The sequence below is a fragment of the Crotalus tigris genome, unplaced genomic scaffold, assembly GCF_016545835.1.
Source record: "Crotalus tigris isolate CLP2741 ecotype Arizona unplaced genomic scaffold, ASM1654583v1 scf7180000018306.2785112, whole genome shotgun sequence".
In the NCBI taxonomy this organism is placed as follows: Eukaryota; Metazoa; Chordata; class Lepidosauria; order Squamata; family Viperidae; genus Crotalus; species Crotalus tigris.
The window spans coordinates 2,063,399-2,080,320 of record NW_024096934.1 but is presented as its reverse complement, the minus strand read 5'-3'; the positions used below and the strand labels follow the sequence as shown (position 1 = coordinate 2,080,320).

At 44.6% G+C, this 16,922-nt stretch overlaps 2 protein-coding genes across 6 annotated transcripts in view; one reads left to right on the top strand and one right to left on the bottom strand.

The window, feature by feature from the left end:
• Positions 1 to 16,172, top strand: part of TEP1 (telomerase associated protein 1) — a 101,204-nt gene extending 85,032 nt beyond the window's left edge. For 4 of the 5 annotated variants that reach the window (XM_039350102.1, XM_039350103.1, XM_039350100.1 and 1 more), the window contains 14 exons: positions 880 to 1,043; positions 1,396 to 1,512; positions 3,546 to 3,653; positions 5,117 to 5,243; positions 6,259 to 6,326; positions 9,329 to 9,455; positions 9,739 to 9,878; positions 10,015 to 10,133; positions 11,056 to 11,205; positions 11,295 to 11,415; positions 12,533 to 12,629; positions 13,486 to 13,706; positions 14,496 to 14,600; positions 15,740 to 16,172. In XM_039350102.1, the coding sequence (XP_039206036.1) occupies positions 880 to 1,043; positions 1,396 to 1,512; positions 3,546 to 3,653; positions 5,117 to 5,243; positions 6,259 to 6,326; positions 9,329 to 9,455; positions 9,739 to 9,878; positions 10,015 to 10,133; positions 11,056 to 11,205; positions 11,295 to 11,415; positions 12,533 to 12,629; positions 13,486 to 13,706; positions 14,496 to 14,600; positions 15,740 to 15,874 (1,799 nt within the window). In that variant the 3' untranslated portion in view covers positions 15,875 to 16,172. The remainder of the gene's footprint in view (positions 1 to 879; positions 1,044 to 1,395; positions 1,513 to 3,545; positions 3,654 to 5,116; positions 5,244 to 6,258; positions 6,327 to 9,328; positions 9,456 to 9,738; positions 9,879 to 10,014; positions 10,134 to 11,055; positions 11,206 to 11,294; positions 11,416 to 12,532; positions 12,630 to 13,485; positions 13,707 to 14,495; positions 14,601 to 15,739) is intronic. The other variant, XM_039350104.1, reaches the window with a different exon arrangement.
• PARP2 (poly(ADP-ribose) polymerase 2) overlaps positions 9,461 to 16,922 on the bottom strand; it is a 36,523-nt gene continuing 29,061 nt past the window's right edge. The window contains exon 19 of the mRNA XM_039350110.1: positions 9,461 to 9,498. Within this exon, the coding sequence (XP_039206044.1) occupies positions 9,492 to 9,498 (7 nt within the window). The 3' untranslated portion in view covers positions 9,461 to 9,491. The remainder of the gene's footprint in view (positions 9,499 to 16,922) is intronic.

The window sequence follows — 16,922 nt, the reverse complement described above, 5'->3', positions numbered from 1 at the left end:
CTAAGCCTATTCACCCCTATCCAGACCCTCACATCTTCCAGGCACCGGCACATCACGTCGACTGCTTCACTGAAAGGACACAGGGTGGAGATATACAATTGGGTATCATCCGCATACTAATGATACCTCACCCCGTGTCGCCGAATGATCTCACCCAGCGGTTTCATGTAGATGTTAAAAAGGAGGGGGGACAGGACCGAGCCCTGAGCCCTGATTTAAAGCTTCATGGTGTCCAAAGCAGAACATCCAGATTTAGTCACAGTTTTGTTCCATACAGTATTGACCTTGTGAACTGTATACAGCTTCCTCTTTCCATTATGTATTCAAGATGGACAGTGATTAATATTTATATGTTACGTATATGTAAGGGTATAGGTCTATACATATATTGTATATAGTATGTTTAAATGTGTGTTATGTATGTGTACACTTTGAGAGCAAGCTACTAAATTACATTTTTAACGTGTGCCATTGTGCCCACAGTAAAAAATAACAATAAAGGTCTGTCTGTCTGTCCGTCCGTCCCTCCCTCCCTCCCTCCCTCCCTCCATCCATCTATCTATCTATCTATCTATCTAGTTTAAAATATCAATATCAAGATGGTTGTTGGGCTAGCTAGAGCAAGGTGATGTTGAAGGAATTCAGGTGGCCACGTTTTGTGAAACTACTAAAAGACATATGTTGCTTTAACCTCGTTAAGTTTCAAACCTTTTGATTTCTCTTCACTTTTACTTTCATATATACATATATAATATTCATATTTATATTCTTACATATTTATATTTTTATGCATATATATATGTATATATATGTGTGTGTGTGTGTGTGTGTGTGTGTGTGTGTGTGTGTGTGTGTGTGTATATATATATCTTTTTCCAGAGGATTTCACCGTTGGGCTGTGGCTTTCAGAGACCTTGAGACTAGGCTCTGCTTTGGACGCTGGCACCTCACCACTCTCCATCCTCCGTGGTCACACTTCTGGGGTGACCTGTTGCGCCTTCAGCCTTGACGGCAACTATCTTGCTACTGGAAGCAAAGACCGGGTAAGGCTGTCAGATGACCGTCACCCAAGGGCAGAAGAACTTTTATCAGGTCCCAAAGGAAATGGGATGAGCTTCTGGGGTACAGCTTCCCTGTCACACCCAACCTGCCCCCCGATACTCCAGAACAAGAAGATTGGTGCATTCATCAGTTGTGCAGGCTCTGTCTCCTCACAAATGTCTGCTGGAGTAGTTTGCTCACCTGCACACCTGCCCGCTATCCTTTGTAGCCTACGTATGAATCTTTCTGACCTGTGAAAAATGGGTGCCTAAGAAAGTAGAACGAAGGAAAGAATAGGGCAAAAACTGCTGTGGTTCTTTCCTTTGCACTGAATGCATCTCCTCCCAATCTCAGGCCTTGTTTCTATGGGATGTAAGGGACCCTCTTCAGAAGACTCCGTCTCTCTTGTGCACCCTGCTTTTCTGTCACCAGGACTGGATTTCCAGCTGTGCTTGGATTGGCACCATGTTGGTGAGTTTGGAGAAATGCCCAGAGCATGCACTTCTGAGCTTCTGGGGAGGAGAGTCTCCAAGGCAGAGGTGGGGATGGGTTAGTTTCTGTCATTGTCAAAGGGATGGCCCACCACTTAGTGGCCACTGAAGTAGCATTTGCAAGCCCACTATTGTGAATCAGTAGGAAAAAAGAGCCAGGCTAGAAACCAGGAGACTGTGAGTTCTAGTCCCGCTTTAGCCATAAAAGCTGACTGAGTGAATTTGGGCCCATCACTCTCTCTCAATCCCGTTCACCTCACAGGGTTGTTGCTGTGGGGGAAAATAAGAAGAGGAAGGAGTATCAGGTATGTTCCTAGCCTTGAGTTGTTTCTAAAAATAGAAATCTAAAAAAAAATAAAATGTGTGACAGATGGGAACTTTCCTCTGAGTCAATCAAAGAGGCAGCACTTTCTTACCATTGATGTCTGCTGGGTGGCTGGATTTGCCTAGAGCAGGGGTAGGCAACCTTGGCTCTTTTATGACTCGTGGACTTCAACTCCCAGAATTCCTGAGCCAGCTAGGCTGAGGGGAAAGGGAGAGGTTTCCAAGCTGAGCCATGCTGACTCAGGAATTCTGGGAGTTGAAGTCCACGAGTCATAAAAGAGCCAAGTTTGCCTACCTCTGGCCTTGACAGTTGTTGCATTAATTGTGGAGCATTTAAGTGTTAGATGTTATCATTATTCAGACCCATCACATTTTTATTATGGCCATAAGACCAGCAGACAGGTGAAAGTAAAACAGAGGAAAATGGAAATATGCAAGGCTAAAAAAGGAAAGAAATTAGGACACATTTTCAGACCCAAGAAGATGTGAGTGGTTGCTTATATAGCAGAACTGTATCTCCTTTTTCAGGGAAAAGGACCAGGGTGCAATCATCTAAGTAAAAATAAAGTTGACTCTCCTACGGGCTTAAAGAGAGAAAAGCAGAAAAGTTTTCTTTCTAGTCACTTACAGTTAGTTCTTGACGTGCAACCGTTCATTCAGCGACTATTTGAAGCTAGGCCACTGCTGAACAAAGGGACTTACTGTACCCGAAGTTATGGCCACTGCAGCGCCCCCGTGGTCATGTGAAAAATATTGGGCACTTGGCGGTCTGCCTGCTCTTACAACCAATTATGGGTTCCTTGCAGTAGCCCCTACCCACCTATCAGTTCTGGGAGCCATTTTGTGATAAGGTAAACCCTGTGGCTTCTGTTTCCTTTGAGCATCTACATCAGTGTTTCTCAACCTTGACAATTTTAAGGCATGTGGACTTCAACTCCCAGAATTCCACAGCCAGCATTGCTGGCTGTGGAATTCTGGGAGTTGAAGTCCACATGCCTTAAAATTGTCAAGGTTGAGAAACACTGATCTACATGCTTTCAAAGGATGACAAAGGCTGGATAATCCTCATGTGGGCAATAGCATAACTTTTGACTGACTGACTGACTGACTGACTGACTGACTGACTGACTGACTGACTGATTATGTGCCTTCAAGCCACTCTCAATGGCCACACAGCTTTCTCCAGAGAGCTGGCTCCCCTCATAATGTGTCAAAAATAGGATCGTTGAAGCCCGGTTCTTTGTGTCTTAAATGAGAAATCTTGATTGATTTGTTTGATGAACCATCCATTTGTTCAGTTTTCAGTCTGGTGGCCTATCAATTAAGACAATGTTGGCAGTTCGAGACTCAAGTACCGCATGATGGGGTGAGCTCCCGTTACTTGCCTCAGCTCCTGTCAACCGAGCAGTTCAAAAGCATGCTAATGCGAGTAGATAAATAGGTACCACTTCAGTGGGAAGTTAACAGCATTCCTTGCCCCTCAGCATATCGTCATGCTGGCCACATGACCATGGAAATGTCTTTGGACAAGGCTGGCTCCCTTGGCTAGAAAATTGAGATGAGAACCACCCCCTAGAATCAGACATGACTGAACAGGAGAAATCTTTGCCTTTACCTTTATAGTTCTAAAGTTTTTTCTCTCTCTGCATTTATAACTCCTCTCTCTGACCCTTGTCCCTTTGGCAACAGCTATCCGGCTCCCATGATGGTACCGTTTGTCTCTGGGATTCTACAAATAGCGAGTGTATCCAGAAATTCCTGGGGCACCAAAGCCCAATCTGTGGTATTACAACTGAGGTAAGCCTAAGGTGGAATATTTTCAAAGGATGATTCTTTCCTAAATATGTCTTTCGTCCCCCCCCCTTTTTTTTTCTTCTCATGCAAAAAAAGGCATTTGGGCGATTTGCAAAACAAAGTGAGGGAGTTTGAATTCAGAAAGGAACCCACTGGGAACTCTGTAAAGAAGCTCAAAGACTTTAGAATTGGAAATTCTTTTAGAGCAGGGGTGTCAAACTCAATTTCATTGAGGGCCGCATCAGCCTTGCGGTTGCCCTCGGGGGGTGCGGCCGGGGGTGTGCAGCCTACTGGGTGTGTGTGGATGGAGTGGGTGTGGCCTACTGGGTGGGCATGGCCAGCTCTACATCGTTTGCATCAAGGGTGCCTGTGGGGGCCTGGGCAGGAGTGGGACAGATCTGAGGGTCTCTGGCAGAAGGGGATGGGACCGGGGCAAGCACCAAGGTATGGTCCATTTCTTCATTCCTCACAAAGGGTGACACCTCCCCAGCATTCACCCAGGGGGTGGGGCCAATGCGGCAGAGGCTGGTTCCTCGCTGTTTCTAGACGGCCTTGTGGAGCTAAAACTGAATGCGCTTCAGCATGGATGGCCACTACAAAATTGTACATTGGCTCCCAGCTGGCCTGGGCCAGGGCCAAGGCAGCGGGGGCCGTTCCCTCACTGTTTCCAGGATGGCTTCGTGGGCCACATAAAACCACTTCGCAGGCCGCATCCAGCCCCCGGGCCTTGTGTTTGACATGTCTGTTTTAGAGAGTCATTGAGGCCATTTGGAGGTTTGCCTGGATCCTCAGGGTCACCTGAATAGTGCAAATGGGTGTGGAGCCTTTTTGGCTGCAGGATGTTTTCTGCCCTGTTTCTCTTTAGTGTTGAAGACAGGCACAGGCTGTTGGGGATGAGTCTGTGTTGATTGCATCTCAAAGTGAAGCGCAAATGGTTTTTGTAGTCTGCAATGTTTTCTGGAAATCCATTCAGACTCCCGCACCGTTTGAAGGGTGTTCATCTCAGAGTTCATAGCTAAATGTCCATGGAGATTCTCAATCATCCAAGTCATGACCCTGAGGATACAGGTAAATCTCCAAATGGCCTCAACGACTCTAAAAGAATGCCAATGACCAGCTGCCTGCAAGGAATATAAATCCTTCCATTCTCCACCATCCAGTCAGAGCTGAAGAAGCTTCTTGGATGAGAAGCGAAACATCTTCAAAGAAAAACATGGAAGCCCAGTTGCTTCCTGAAAAAGCACCATTAGGACAACCATGACTTGATAACTAGAAATTGCCAGAGACACAGCTCTGAAGGGTAGCACATTTGGAAAATCTCTGTGTTGCAGCCAGCTTCAAGACTTTTTGGATGTTCCCAGCCATTCCCACAGAGCAGTTGCTACACATATCATGACTGTAACTATGCCTGATCATGCTTCTCGTTTCATTCCTCTGAACTCTTCCCTTTCTGGATCCTTGTACAGAAAGACCATGTCATCTCCATGGGCAGGGATGGGCTGCTGATAACATGGAACCTCCAGGGAGTGGAAGAAACTCGGTTCTTGGCCCACCCGAGTCAGACCAACAACTGCACTGGCTTCAGGGATCCATGTAAGAAATTTCTTGGCACTGTTTTGCAAAAATGTGACTCTGTTTTGGAAATCTGGAAGTGGGGAATGTGAAATTCCTGCCTGCATTGTTTACCCTGTAATGCAAATGAATCTTTGGTTGTGTATATCTTTATATCGGGGTTTAATTTTGATGCAGAGGATGCTTCCCGTTTGTGAAAATATACATTAAAATGTACTTTAATTTGGACAGGCCATCTTCTGTTAAGCCCAGAGATAGACACACAGAAACACTACATTTTTTGATCTAGTGGTTTGATCTAGTGCAGTGGTTCTCAACCTGTAGGTCGGGACCCCATTTGGGGTAGAATGACCATTTCATGGGGGTTGCCAAACAACGCAGCCCGCCATTTTTTCCCCCTTTTCCTTAGCTGTGCTACTCCCTTTTATTCTATTGGCTTTTGAAAGCAATAGAATAGACTCTCTTGAATAGAGTCTAATTCTATTGGCTTTCAAAAGCCAATAGGAATTGTCCAGGCTGTCTCTGCCCTACTGAGCCTGCCAAAAGTCCCATTCTGCAAATGGTGCTGCACCAGTTGAGTAGTCCTTGACTTACGACCGGTTGAGTAGTCCTCGACTTACGACCGGTTGGGGGTCGCAGCATTAAAAAGGTTGAGAACCACTGATCTAGTGGTTAATGCACCAGGCTAGAAACAGGAGACTGTGAGTTCTAGTCTTGCTTTAGGACTAGGATACCTGGCAAAGTGACTTTAGGCCAGTCCCACTCTCTCAATCTCACCTGACAGCATTGTCGTTGTAGGGAAAAATAGGAAGAGAAAAGTGTGGTGGATATATTCGCCGCCTTGAGTTATTTGTAAAAATAATAAAGGCAGGATAGAAATAAATAAAAATAACCTTGCAGTGACGTTGAGGCGTTAAAGGAATTAAATAGGACACTTCATTGTATTTAGAGCAATTCATAATATTTGGATGGGCCTTTCCCATTGGTTACCCACTGTAGAGCTGGTATGAAAACCTTTCGTTTTTATCCTCCGCAGGGCAGAAAGACTTTATGCTGGCTGCAGCTGGTGCTGATGGCACTGTGAAAATTTGGAGGCCCTTGACGGTAAGGAAGGAGGGGAATCTTTGTTTTCTTTGTTTAAGAATCCCCAATAAAACAAGCTTTTTATTACTTACTTATTGCACAGCTTTCTCCATTGCCCATTCCTGTGGCATTGGAAGCCTTTTACAAAAACAAGGGGATATGTATAGTAAAATCAGGAGCAAAGCATAGATAACTAAAAGCTACCCACACATCATAAAGCCCAAACACTCAGTGGAAAAATCTGGTTGTAATTTGCAAGAGGCCAGGGAAGCATGTGCTTCCATTATATTTGGCAGCACCAGAAAAGTTAGGTCATCGGAGCTCTCAGCTCACCCTTCCTTGACGTCACATAGGGTGGGGAAACCTTTAGTAATTGCTTGCTGTAAGAATTTGTGGGGTGAGGAGCAAATCTGAGGAGAAGATGGATGTTCTTATAGGTATGAGGAACTTCAGCCAAGTACGACTTGAGGGAGAAACAAACTGGTTACAAATGTAGTAGTTGTAGTCTAGTACAAGATGCTCAATCTTCTATCTCTGCTTAATACTGCACTTTGGACTTCTTGAAGCTTCTGAGTACTATAGTCTTCAAAGGCAGCCCCATGCAGAGCATGCAGCAGTAATCTAGCTAGATGAGTCTTTGTAGTTAAGGTACCCTGTTACAGGTATGTTTCCACAAGAGCATGGTTCTTGTGTCCCTTCCATTAAGGAATGTTATCTTGTGGGGCCCAGGAATTGGGCCTTTTCTGTAGCAGCAACTGCTCTGTGAAACAACATCCCCCAGAGATCCAGATGACCCCAACCCACAAGACATTACAGCAACCTTTCTCAACCTTGGCAGCTGGAAGATGTGTGGACTTCAACTCCCAGAATCCCCCAGTCAATATGCTGGCTGGTGCGTTTAGCGCAGTGATGGTGAACCTTTTAGAGACCGAGTGCCCAAACTGCAACCCAAAACCCACTTATACATTGTTGGGTGCCAGGTGGGTGTGGCCCATTGGCTGGGTGTGGCCCATTGGCTGGGCGTGGCTGCGGTGGTAACGGCAGACTGGATGGGACTAAAAAGTTCAATCAATCAATTCCAACTTTGCAGGATCTTTTTTTTCCCCGTGAGAAGTTGAAATTGACTGATTGATTGAACCTTTTTTTTTTGGTACACAGCAGTGAGGGCCTAAAGCAGGGGTAGGCAACCCAAAACACTCAAAGAGCCACTTGGACCCGTTTCCCACCAAAAACAAAACACCGGGAGCCGCAAAACCCTTTTGATATCTAAAATGAAGATAACACTGCATATATCCTTTTTTACCTTTATTATAAGTGTGTGTGTGTGTGTGTGTGTGCGCGCGCGTGTGTATGTATGTGTGTGTGTACACACACACACACACACACACACACACACTAAAAAAAAGTAAAAATATGACTCTTGGGAATATCCATACTATTAAAACAATGATCACCAAGAGAATGCTTTAAGAGAATAAAATTACATACACACACAGGTTAAAAAAAGGATATATGCAGTGTTATCTTCATTTTAGATGTCAAAAGGATCTCTCTCTCTCTCGTCTCTCTCCCTCCCTCCCTCTCTATCTGCCCTTGGTCTGCCACTCCTCTTCCCCCACTCTCTCTCTCTCTCTCTCTCTCTCTCTCTCTCTCCCTCCCTCCCTCTCTCTTTCTCTCTCTCTCTTTCTCCCCTCCCTCCTATCTGCTGCTCACCTGGCAAGCTTCAAGCTATTGTCCAACAAGATCAGGGGTAAGCAATCTCGTCTCTTTTATGACTCATGGACTTCAACTCCCAGAATTCCTGAGTCAGCCTAGCTGGGCTAGCTAGCTCTCTCCTGCCCTTCCTGCTTCCTGCTTCCTGCAGAGACGCAGCAAAGGGAGGAGCTCCGCCCAGAAAGCTTTTCAGCTCCTCGGAGAACACTGTGAGTACACTCTCTTTTACACATACACATACACAAAAACACAAACACACACGCACACACAGAGAGAGAGAGAGAAGCAGGGAAGCGCAATTGCCTCTCTCTGTCTCTGTCTCTCTCTGCAAAGGCAGAGGAGGCTGGGAGCCACAGGGGAAGGCTCAAAGAGCCGCATGCGGCTCCGGAGCCGCAGGTTGCCGACCTGTGGCCTAAAGCAAAAAGGTTTTATAAAACCCAGCTGAAGGCCTAGGGGTGACGGTGTGCGTGCCCACAGAGAGGGCTCTGAGTGCCACCTGTGGCACCCGTGCCATAGGTTCGCCACCACTGATTTAGGGAGTTGAAGTCCACAAAGTTGCTAAGATTGAGAAACACTGATCCAGAAGATGCTAAATGGAATTTACCTCCCTCAAAGTAAAAATGATAAATAAGTATCAGCATGAGCTGGCTGAGAAATTTTGGGAGTTGAAGTCCACATTTCTTCAAGTAGCCAAGGTTGAAAACATTGCACTTGATGTTGTTCCCTCGGGCATTTGGGTGAGGTTAAGCAAGTGCTCTCTGTTTAACGTTTTCTTGTAAATTGGAATTGTGTTTTTGTGATGTTGGACGTTACGATTTGTATTATTTAAACTATTGTTCTTAACTTTGTATGTTGGCCAGAATTATTGTCATGAGATGGGCAGCCATACACATTTAATAAATAAATCATATTTTCACTGCAACTAAGTTTTTTGTCAGTTTCAGTCCCTTTGAATTCTTGATTGCACAGTACAAATAATAGGATCAATTCTTCCAGGCACTGAAATAAAATTAGGTTACAACTTGAGAGTTGTAACATTGATGCATTAGAAAATATTGGTTGAAATGATGAAGTTTGGTTTTACTGGTTTGGGATTTTTATTGTTGTTGTCAGCTACCCAAAGTTAAGTTACTTGTAACCATATAAATATTTTAAATACAATACATACATAAACATTTATTTATTTCTCCCCATTTTTTCACTCGCATGAGCGTGAACGTGCAAGAGGACAAATTCAATATGGAAATACAGATTCCACATAATGCCTCTCATCCCGTGGTTTTCATTAACGCCTTTCTGGTGATTTGCAGATTGAACAACCTCAAGTCCTGTTTGGACACTCTGCTTCTGTCTGTGCAGCGGCTGCTACCTCATCGTCTTTCCTGACCATCTCCAAAGACAAGACAGCCCGCATATGGGCAGTTCCTAAGAACGATGGTAAGTAGATGGGTCCCGTAAAAGCCTTGCACCCTTTCAAACTCTGTGGATTGAACAAGAACAAAAAACAGAGGCAGAGATGTAGGATGAGGGTGTGAAGCATCACCTGATTACCAGTTGTCCTCAGCTTAACAACATCAGCAATTAACGTAACAACAGTGGCAAAGAAAGGTTGCAAAATAGGAAAAAACCACTGCCATGCTTAGCAACATAATTTGTAGGCTCGATTATGTTCGTAAGCCGAGGACTTCACTTATATTTTTCTTTCCCTTCTCCACAACAGGTGATTCTGAACACCTGCCTCCTCACCAGGGTGTTGTCACAGCTGTGGCTTGGTCACCTGGTGGGAACTTGGCTGCTTCTGGTGGCGAACACGGTGACCTGATTGTCTGGCAAGGAGGAGAGCTTTTGGGGATGGCAAAGGTAGGGCAGGTGTTCTGCACTTGTGTCCTCAAATGTATTTGGAGAACAGCACCTTTTGGGACTTGGGCCAGGAGCTGCAAATGGATTTAAGTGCCTGCTTTCAGTTGATGCCTGTTTTTTTAAAATCAACTTCCAGGTTGGGCCCCAGTGCATCAGTGCTCTCGGCTTCCATTCTTCTCATACAATCCTTGTGGCTTGCGATGGGATCAGCCTTTGGGATATAAGTGACAGTACACAGAATGTCAAGGCAGTTAGGTAAGATTGGGCAAAGCACCATGGGGGTGACTGTCCATCCCTTTCTCTCCTGGATTTGTATGCAGGTCACTGCTTGGAGTCTGTTTAACCCCCCAGAAATAAGACCTCTTTTGGAGGCAACCCCCCCCCCCCCGGGTCTTATTTTCAGGGAAATACGGGTAGTTGATGGTTCTTGTCATTCGTTAAGTCTTTTGAGCCTAACCTTCATTCATCAATTGAGTTTCCACAACACGCCTGAAGACAGGACAAGAAGCAATGGATGGAAACTAATCAAGGAGAGAAGCAACCTAGAACTAAGGAGAAACTTCCTGACAGTTAGAACAATTAACCAGTTAGAACAACCTGCCTCCAGAAGTTGTGAATGCTCCAACACTGGAAGTATTTTAAGAAGAGACTGGACAGCCATTTGTCCAAAATGGTGTAGGGCCGTGGTGGTGAACCTATGGCACGCGTGCCACAGATGGCACTCAGAGCCCTCTCTGTGGGCACGCATGCTGTCATCCCAGTCCTAGGCCTTCAGCTGGGTTTTATAAAACCTTTTCACTTTAGGCCTTCGCCGCCGTGTGCAAAAAAAAAAAAATTCAATCCATCAATCAATTTCAGCTTCTCTCAGGAAAAAAAAAGATCTTGCAAAGTTGGAATTGATTGATTGAACTTTTTGACTGTCCCACCCAATCTGCTGTTACCACCGCAGCCACGCCCACCCAACAGGCCACACCCACCCAATTGGCCACACATAAGTGGGTTTTGGGTTGCAGTTTGGGCACTCAGTCTCTAAAAGGTTCGCCATCACTGGTGTAGGGTTTCCTGCCTGAGCAGGGGGTTGGACTCGATGACCTCCAAGGTCCCTTCCAACTTTATTATTATTATTATTACTACTACTACTACTACTACTACTATTTGTCTTTTCCTTCTTGCTTAGCTTGACGTGTAGGAGAAAACTATGGCAAACCAAAGGAGTCTCTGTGTTGTGTATGGGGACGCTCCCCTCTCTGGGCACTTCGGTTTGTGGGCTGAGTGATGGACACTTGTTGATCCTTCAGCCTGGAGACGAGAGTTTCCAGAAGGTCACGTGAGTAAGATATCCATGGATGGTGATGAGATGGAAGAAGGGTTTTTTTCCCCCCCTGACTCTATCTAATTGTGACTTTCTCCCTGCAGAGATATGTTTTCACGTTGTTACTATGATCATAGTGCTTTTAATATATCCCCATCTGATGAAGAACGGGAGGAGGTCTTACATGTGTGGCACACCATGGAGAAACCAGGCTTGATGAAGATGGTGAGCCAGATTTGACCAAATGAAAGTCCTTCCAAAGACTGAATCCTCACACACCACGTTAGCCAGAGAACTATGGCTCCTTTATGACTTGTGGACTTTAACTCCCAGAATTCCTGAGCCAGCACGGCTCAGCTTGGAAACCTCTCCCTTTCCCCTCAGCATGGCTGGCTCAGGAATTCTGGGAGTTGAAGTCCACAAGCCATAAAAGGGGCATCGTTCCTCACCCCTGTGCTATAAGCCATTGTTTGATTTATTTGGATTTGGATCAAAATGTTGTAGAAACCCAGTGGTTGACCCTTGTGAGCTTAACACATTGTGTGAATTGATTAGAGCAGTGGTTCTCAACCTTTTTAATGCCGCGACCCCCAACCGGTCATAAGTCGAGGACTACTCAACCGGTCGTAAGTCGAGGACTACTCAACTGGTGCAGCACCGTTTGCAGAATGGGACTTTTGGCGGGCTCAGCAGGCAGAGACAGCCTGGACAATTCCTATTGGCTTTTGAAAGCCAATAGAATTAGACTCTATTCAAGAGAGTCTATTCTATTGGCTTTCAAAAGCCAATAGAATAAAAGGGAGTAGCACAGCTAAGGAAAAGGGGGAAAAAATGGCGGACTGCGTTGTTTGGTGACCCCCGTGAAATGGTTGTTCGACCCCAAATGGGGTCCCGACCCACAGGTTGAGAACCACTGGATTAGAGGTTGGGAGGTGCTTCAAGCCCACAGATTTGGGAAATAAAAGGTACTCACAGAACCTTTTCTCAAATCAGCAAGCTGACTTATCTCCTTTCTCCAACAAATGAAATTGATTTCTGGAAAAAAAATCTCTTCGGGATGTCCAGTAAAGAGACAAAAAGGAATCTTTTGTTGAATCAACGCCATTTTAATATCGCAGGATATTCAACAGCCTTAAAGTTTCTCAGCCTCACTTTTTTTCAGTGCTGTTGTAAATTTGAATGGCCATTAAACAAATAGTTTTTAACTTGAGGACTATCAGTAGTACTTTGTTAGGATTTAATTAAGAGGAGTTTCATCCGCCGTTAACCTGAGTGAATTTTCAGGGTCTGAAATGGTCTCTCTCACCTGTGTTTTGTTTTGTGATGCTTCCCCCCCCCCCAGAAATTGGGTGAGAATAAAAAGGCCAGATTCATTAAATACGTCAAATGGACACCGAACAAGCCTTCAAGCTTTGTCACCGTTGCCAGACTGGTCAAAGGTGAGGCTATGCTGGTTTCTATTTCCGCTCAAGATTCTTTGAAAGAAAATTCATGTCCAATTTCTGTGCTTATGGTAGAAGTATAATAGATATTTCTAGCCTCCAGGGCAGAGAGCGTGGAGCTATGTATTTGTTATTTCTTTTAAGAAAAATTCACCGGGGTCAGTGTTGAACCGAACAATTACAAATGTAAAACCTGTGGTAGGTGGGTTTTCTTTGGATTCAATAGTGCAGGGGTGTCAAAGTCAATTTCATTGAGGGCTGCATCAGCATTGTGGTTGCCCTCAGGGGACTGGGTGGGTGTCGCCAGGGAGGGTGCGACCTACTGGGTGGGCGTGGATGGAGTGGGTGTGGCCGGGGTAGGAGTGGGATCTGAGGGTCTCTGGCAGAAGGGGGTGGGACCAGGGCAAGAGCCAAGGCATGGTCCACTGGAGGAGTCTCATTGCTCCTCTCAGGCCATGCGGGGCGGGGGGGGGGCTTATGGAGCTAAGACTGAATGCGCTTCAGCATGGATGGCCACTACAAAATTGTACATTGGCTCCCGGCTGGCCTGGGCCAGGGCCAAGGCAGTGGGGGCCGTTCCCTCACTGTTTCCAGGATGGCTTCGTGGGTCACATGAAACCACTTCGCGGGCCGCATCCGGCCTTCGGGCCTTGTGTTTGACATGTCTGCAATAGTAGGTTGGTTAATTTCATAAGATCCAATAATATGTTTGGCAAAGAGAATCTGGCATGGACCTCAGAGAAAAGGGTCCCTGATTTGTAAAGGGATGTGAGACAGCGAGGTACACAAAGGGATGATAGACCACTGGGTAGAAGGTCATTTTAAATACTGCTTTTCCCCTTTTTTTTGGAAGACAAATTACTATTATATGGCGACTCGGAGGGATTTCTCTGGAGTCAGACTCCGCAAATAGAGGAGGAAGAGGAGGAGGAGGAACAGGAGACAGAGGATGAGGATGAAGAAAAAGAAGAGGAGGCAAAGGAGGAGGAAGTAGAGAAGGAAGAGGACGCGGAGGAGGAAGTGGAGAAAGAAGAGGAAGAGGAAGACGCATCTAAGGACTGGCACAAGAGGAAGGTGAGACAGGTTCAGAAAAATGGATGCCCAACTCTCCTTGGTTATGCCACGTGAGCAAGAATTGATGTCATGTCAGCTCAGTCAACTGATTGGCAACACCACTGCTCCCATTTGCTGACTCCCTTGCCATGACACTGGAGGGAATGATTACTTCCAGGGCAGATTCAAAGTCCGTTCTCCTTCACATAGAGATACCAGTTACTGGATCCAATTTGGGTCAGTCACCAGGATCAGAGCTTTAGTCTTCTGAGCTTTTGGACTCGTGCAGGAACCCATGCTCAGGAAACTTCTCTCTCACCAGAATGTGTGCTATTGAGCTGTTCAATGTGTAGTACTTATGTGATGCCTAGATGTGTGTGGATTTTTAATGGTTGATTGGGGTGTTGAAGACCGGTTATTAAGATGTTGGCTGTGGTTTCCTTGTGCTGTCAAGTCCTTGGCTCCTGAATATCTGATAAGCTGGTGGTAAATCAGCACCCTTGTTGACTGACAAGGGCTCTGTTTTCCAGGCTTCAATCATTTCTCTGGCTATTTTTATACCTGCTTGGCCAACAATCTGAGTAGCTGCAAAATTGAATGTATGTCCTTGTTCTTTGCAATGTGAGGCTACCAATGAGTTTGGGTCTCTTCATCTGATCACTCACTTGCAATCTGATGGTTAGTGTCCTCCCTGTCTGTCCTATGTAGTCCCAGGGCAATCCACGCAAGGGATCCTGCCAATTACTATTGTTCAACTAGGCCTGATGCAACTGCTAAAATTTACTCCAGCTTATCTTCTTTCCTCCTTAGATCCATTGTGACAAAATTACAGCTTTACATCTGATGGGAGACAGGATTATAACTGCCTCCTGCGACCAGGATGTGAAGATTTGGGATGGCAGCACAATGAAGCTGGTGAGTGACTCTGAAGATGCTGGGCTGAAATTGGGCAGATGTCATCATTGGTCTCACTTTGTTCTCCCTCAATGCAAGTTTCATTTCCCCAACTGTCTTTTCCCACATGCCAAATGCACTCGAAACACATTTGATGGTCAGAATGGCTAGAGTTAATCTAGAGATCTCTGCTTCTTACATAATTTATTTATACAAAAATTCTATCTGCCAATAATACTGGTTTTAGGACCAAGACTTGGATCAACTATTTACTGTATATATTTCTAGTTAGACAGGGAAACAAACCCTGCTACCCTCTTTAGCTAAACTCTATAGAGAAGTGTTTCTCTACCTCAACGACGTTACGATTTGTGGACTTCAAGTCTCAGAATTCCTCAGCCAGCATGCTGGCTGGAGAATTCTGGGAGTTGGAAGTCCACACATTTTTTTTTTACAAATTTTATTTATAATACAGTTAAAAAGAAACAAACATTGGATTTAACGTGACATTCCAGTATATACATTCTTATCAGATTATTCCACTTTTTACAATCAATTCTTCATCTCTACATATACACCTAAGTTTTATATACAATACTTATTCTAAAATAACATATATTTCTATCTTAACATTCATCTTTAATCCCAACCGTCCTCTTCGAATTCCTCCAGCGGTAAAATTTATCCCAGGTTTCATAATAAACTGATCCACATTTAATATCATTGTGAGCCTGTCCATTTCCGCATATGCTGATATTTTATGTATTAACTCTTCCTCTGTGGGAATTTCCTTGCTCTTCCATTTTTGCGCAAAAGCAAGCCTAGCTGCAGTCAGGATGTGTAGCAGCAGGTAGATTGTTCCCTTGTCGTATTTTTCTGTCATTATTCCCAACAAGTTCAGGTTTTAACTCTAAGTCCAGTGTTAATAGATCCCTCAACCAGTTTCGTGTCCTGTTCCAATAGGAAGTCCACATATCTTAAAATTGCTGAGGTTGAGAAACACTGCCATAGAGCGTATAAAAACATTGTGAGACTTTTTCTCATCATAAGTAGAGTCTCACTCTCTCTCTCCCAAAGTTGCAAGCTAATTCAATGTTTTGCATTCTTTTGCTGATGTCTCTTTTCTGCTATACCCCCCCCCACCCCCGTCTTGGTTACAGATTGGCCAATTCCGATGCCGGGCTCCAGTTTCCTGTCTCCAGCCCTGCCCTCGCAAGGACTCTTCTGTCTTCCTAATGGTGGGAGATACTCTGGGCAGTGTTTACTTTCTGGATTGGGACTGCCTTCGTGTGTGAAGAGCTTTCAAATGCCACTTCAAGCCTCTTCTGACCTGTTCAGATGACCCTTTTGTTTCTTGTGACCTCAAAATGGTTCCTGGGTTGCAATTGGTGGCAGCTTAATAACCACGAGACTTTAGATTGAGCCTTACAATCAGGAGAAATAAAAATTCCAAACTCCACTTGATCATAGCGGAGCCAGGATTGAATATAATTACCCCATGGTGTACACGGGAATACCTAAATTGATATAGAATTTAAAGAGATTTTTCATGTAAGATTTAAATTGAATTAAAATTAATTTCCTTTCGCTGTATGTAGTGAGTCTTTAGTATTTTTTTCTTTACTTTAGTATGTTTTTTCTTTACTTTAGTATGTTTTTTTTTTAGCCCCATCTCTCAGCCCAAGCCACCATTTATACTTTTTCTCGCCGAGTATTTGTGAGAGCATTAAGAAAATCCTATTATTGGGTTATATATTACAGAAGAAACTAGATATTATATTAAAACAGACCTGGAATTTAAATTTGCTCACTGTCAACTTACAGTAAGCCCTCAAATTATGGCTACAATTAGGACCAGAATTTCCATTGCTAACCAAAGTGGTGAAGTGAGATTTGTCTGATTTCATAAACCTTTTTTTAACTGTGGTTTTATGTAAATCAGTGCAGTTAAATTAATCACTTGGTGATTAATCTGGCTTCTCCCATTGATTTTGCCTGGGAAGATCGCAGACCATCACATCACCACATGACCCTGGGAGGCCGCAACCATCATAACTACATACTGGTTGCCAAACCCCTGAGCTTTGATCATTTTGACTGTGGGGATGCTGTGATGGTTGTGTGAGGGACGGCAATAAGTCATTTTCAGTGTTGTAACTTTGAACAGTCACAAAACGAATTGTAAGCCGAGGACGATCTGCTGCATTCCATCTCCCTTAATAGCCTCTGAGGAGTTATTCAGCTGTTTACTGTCCATATCCAGAAGCTCTAAATTAAGAGTTTCATCTGGACTTTCTTAAACCTGGCATTTTTGCCTGGTTTCTAATGACACCTCTATGGATC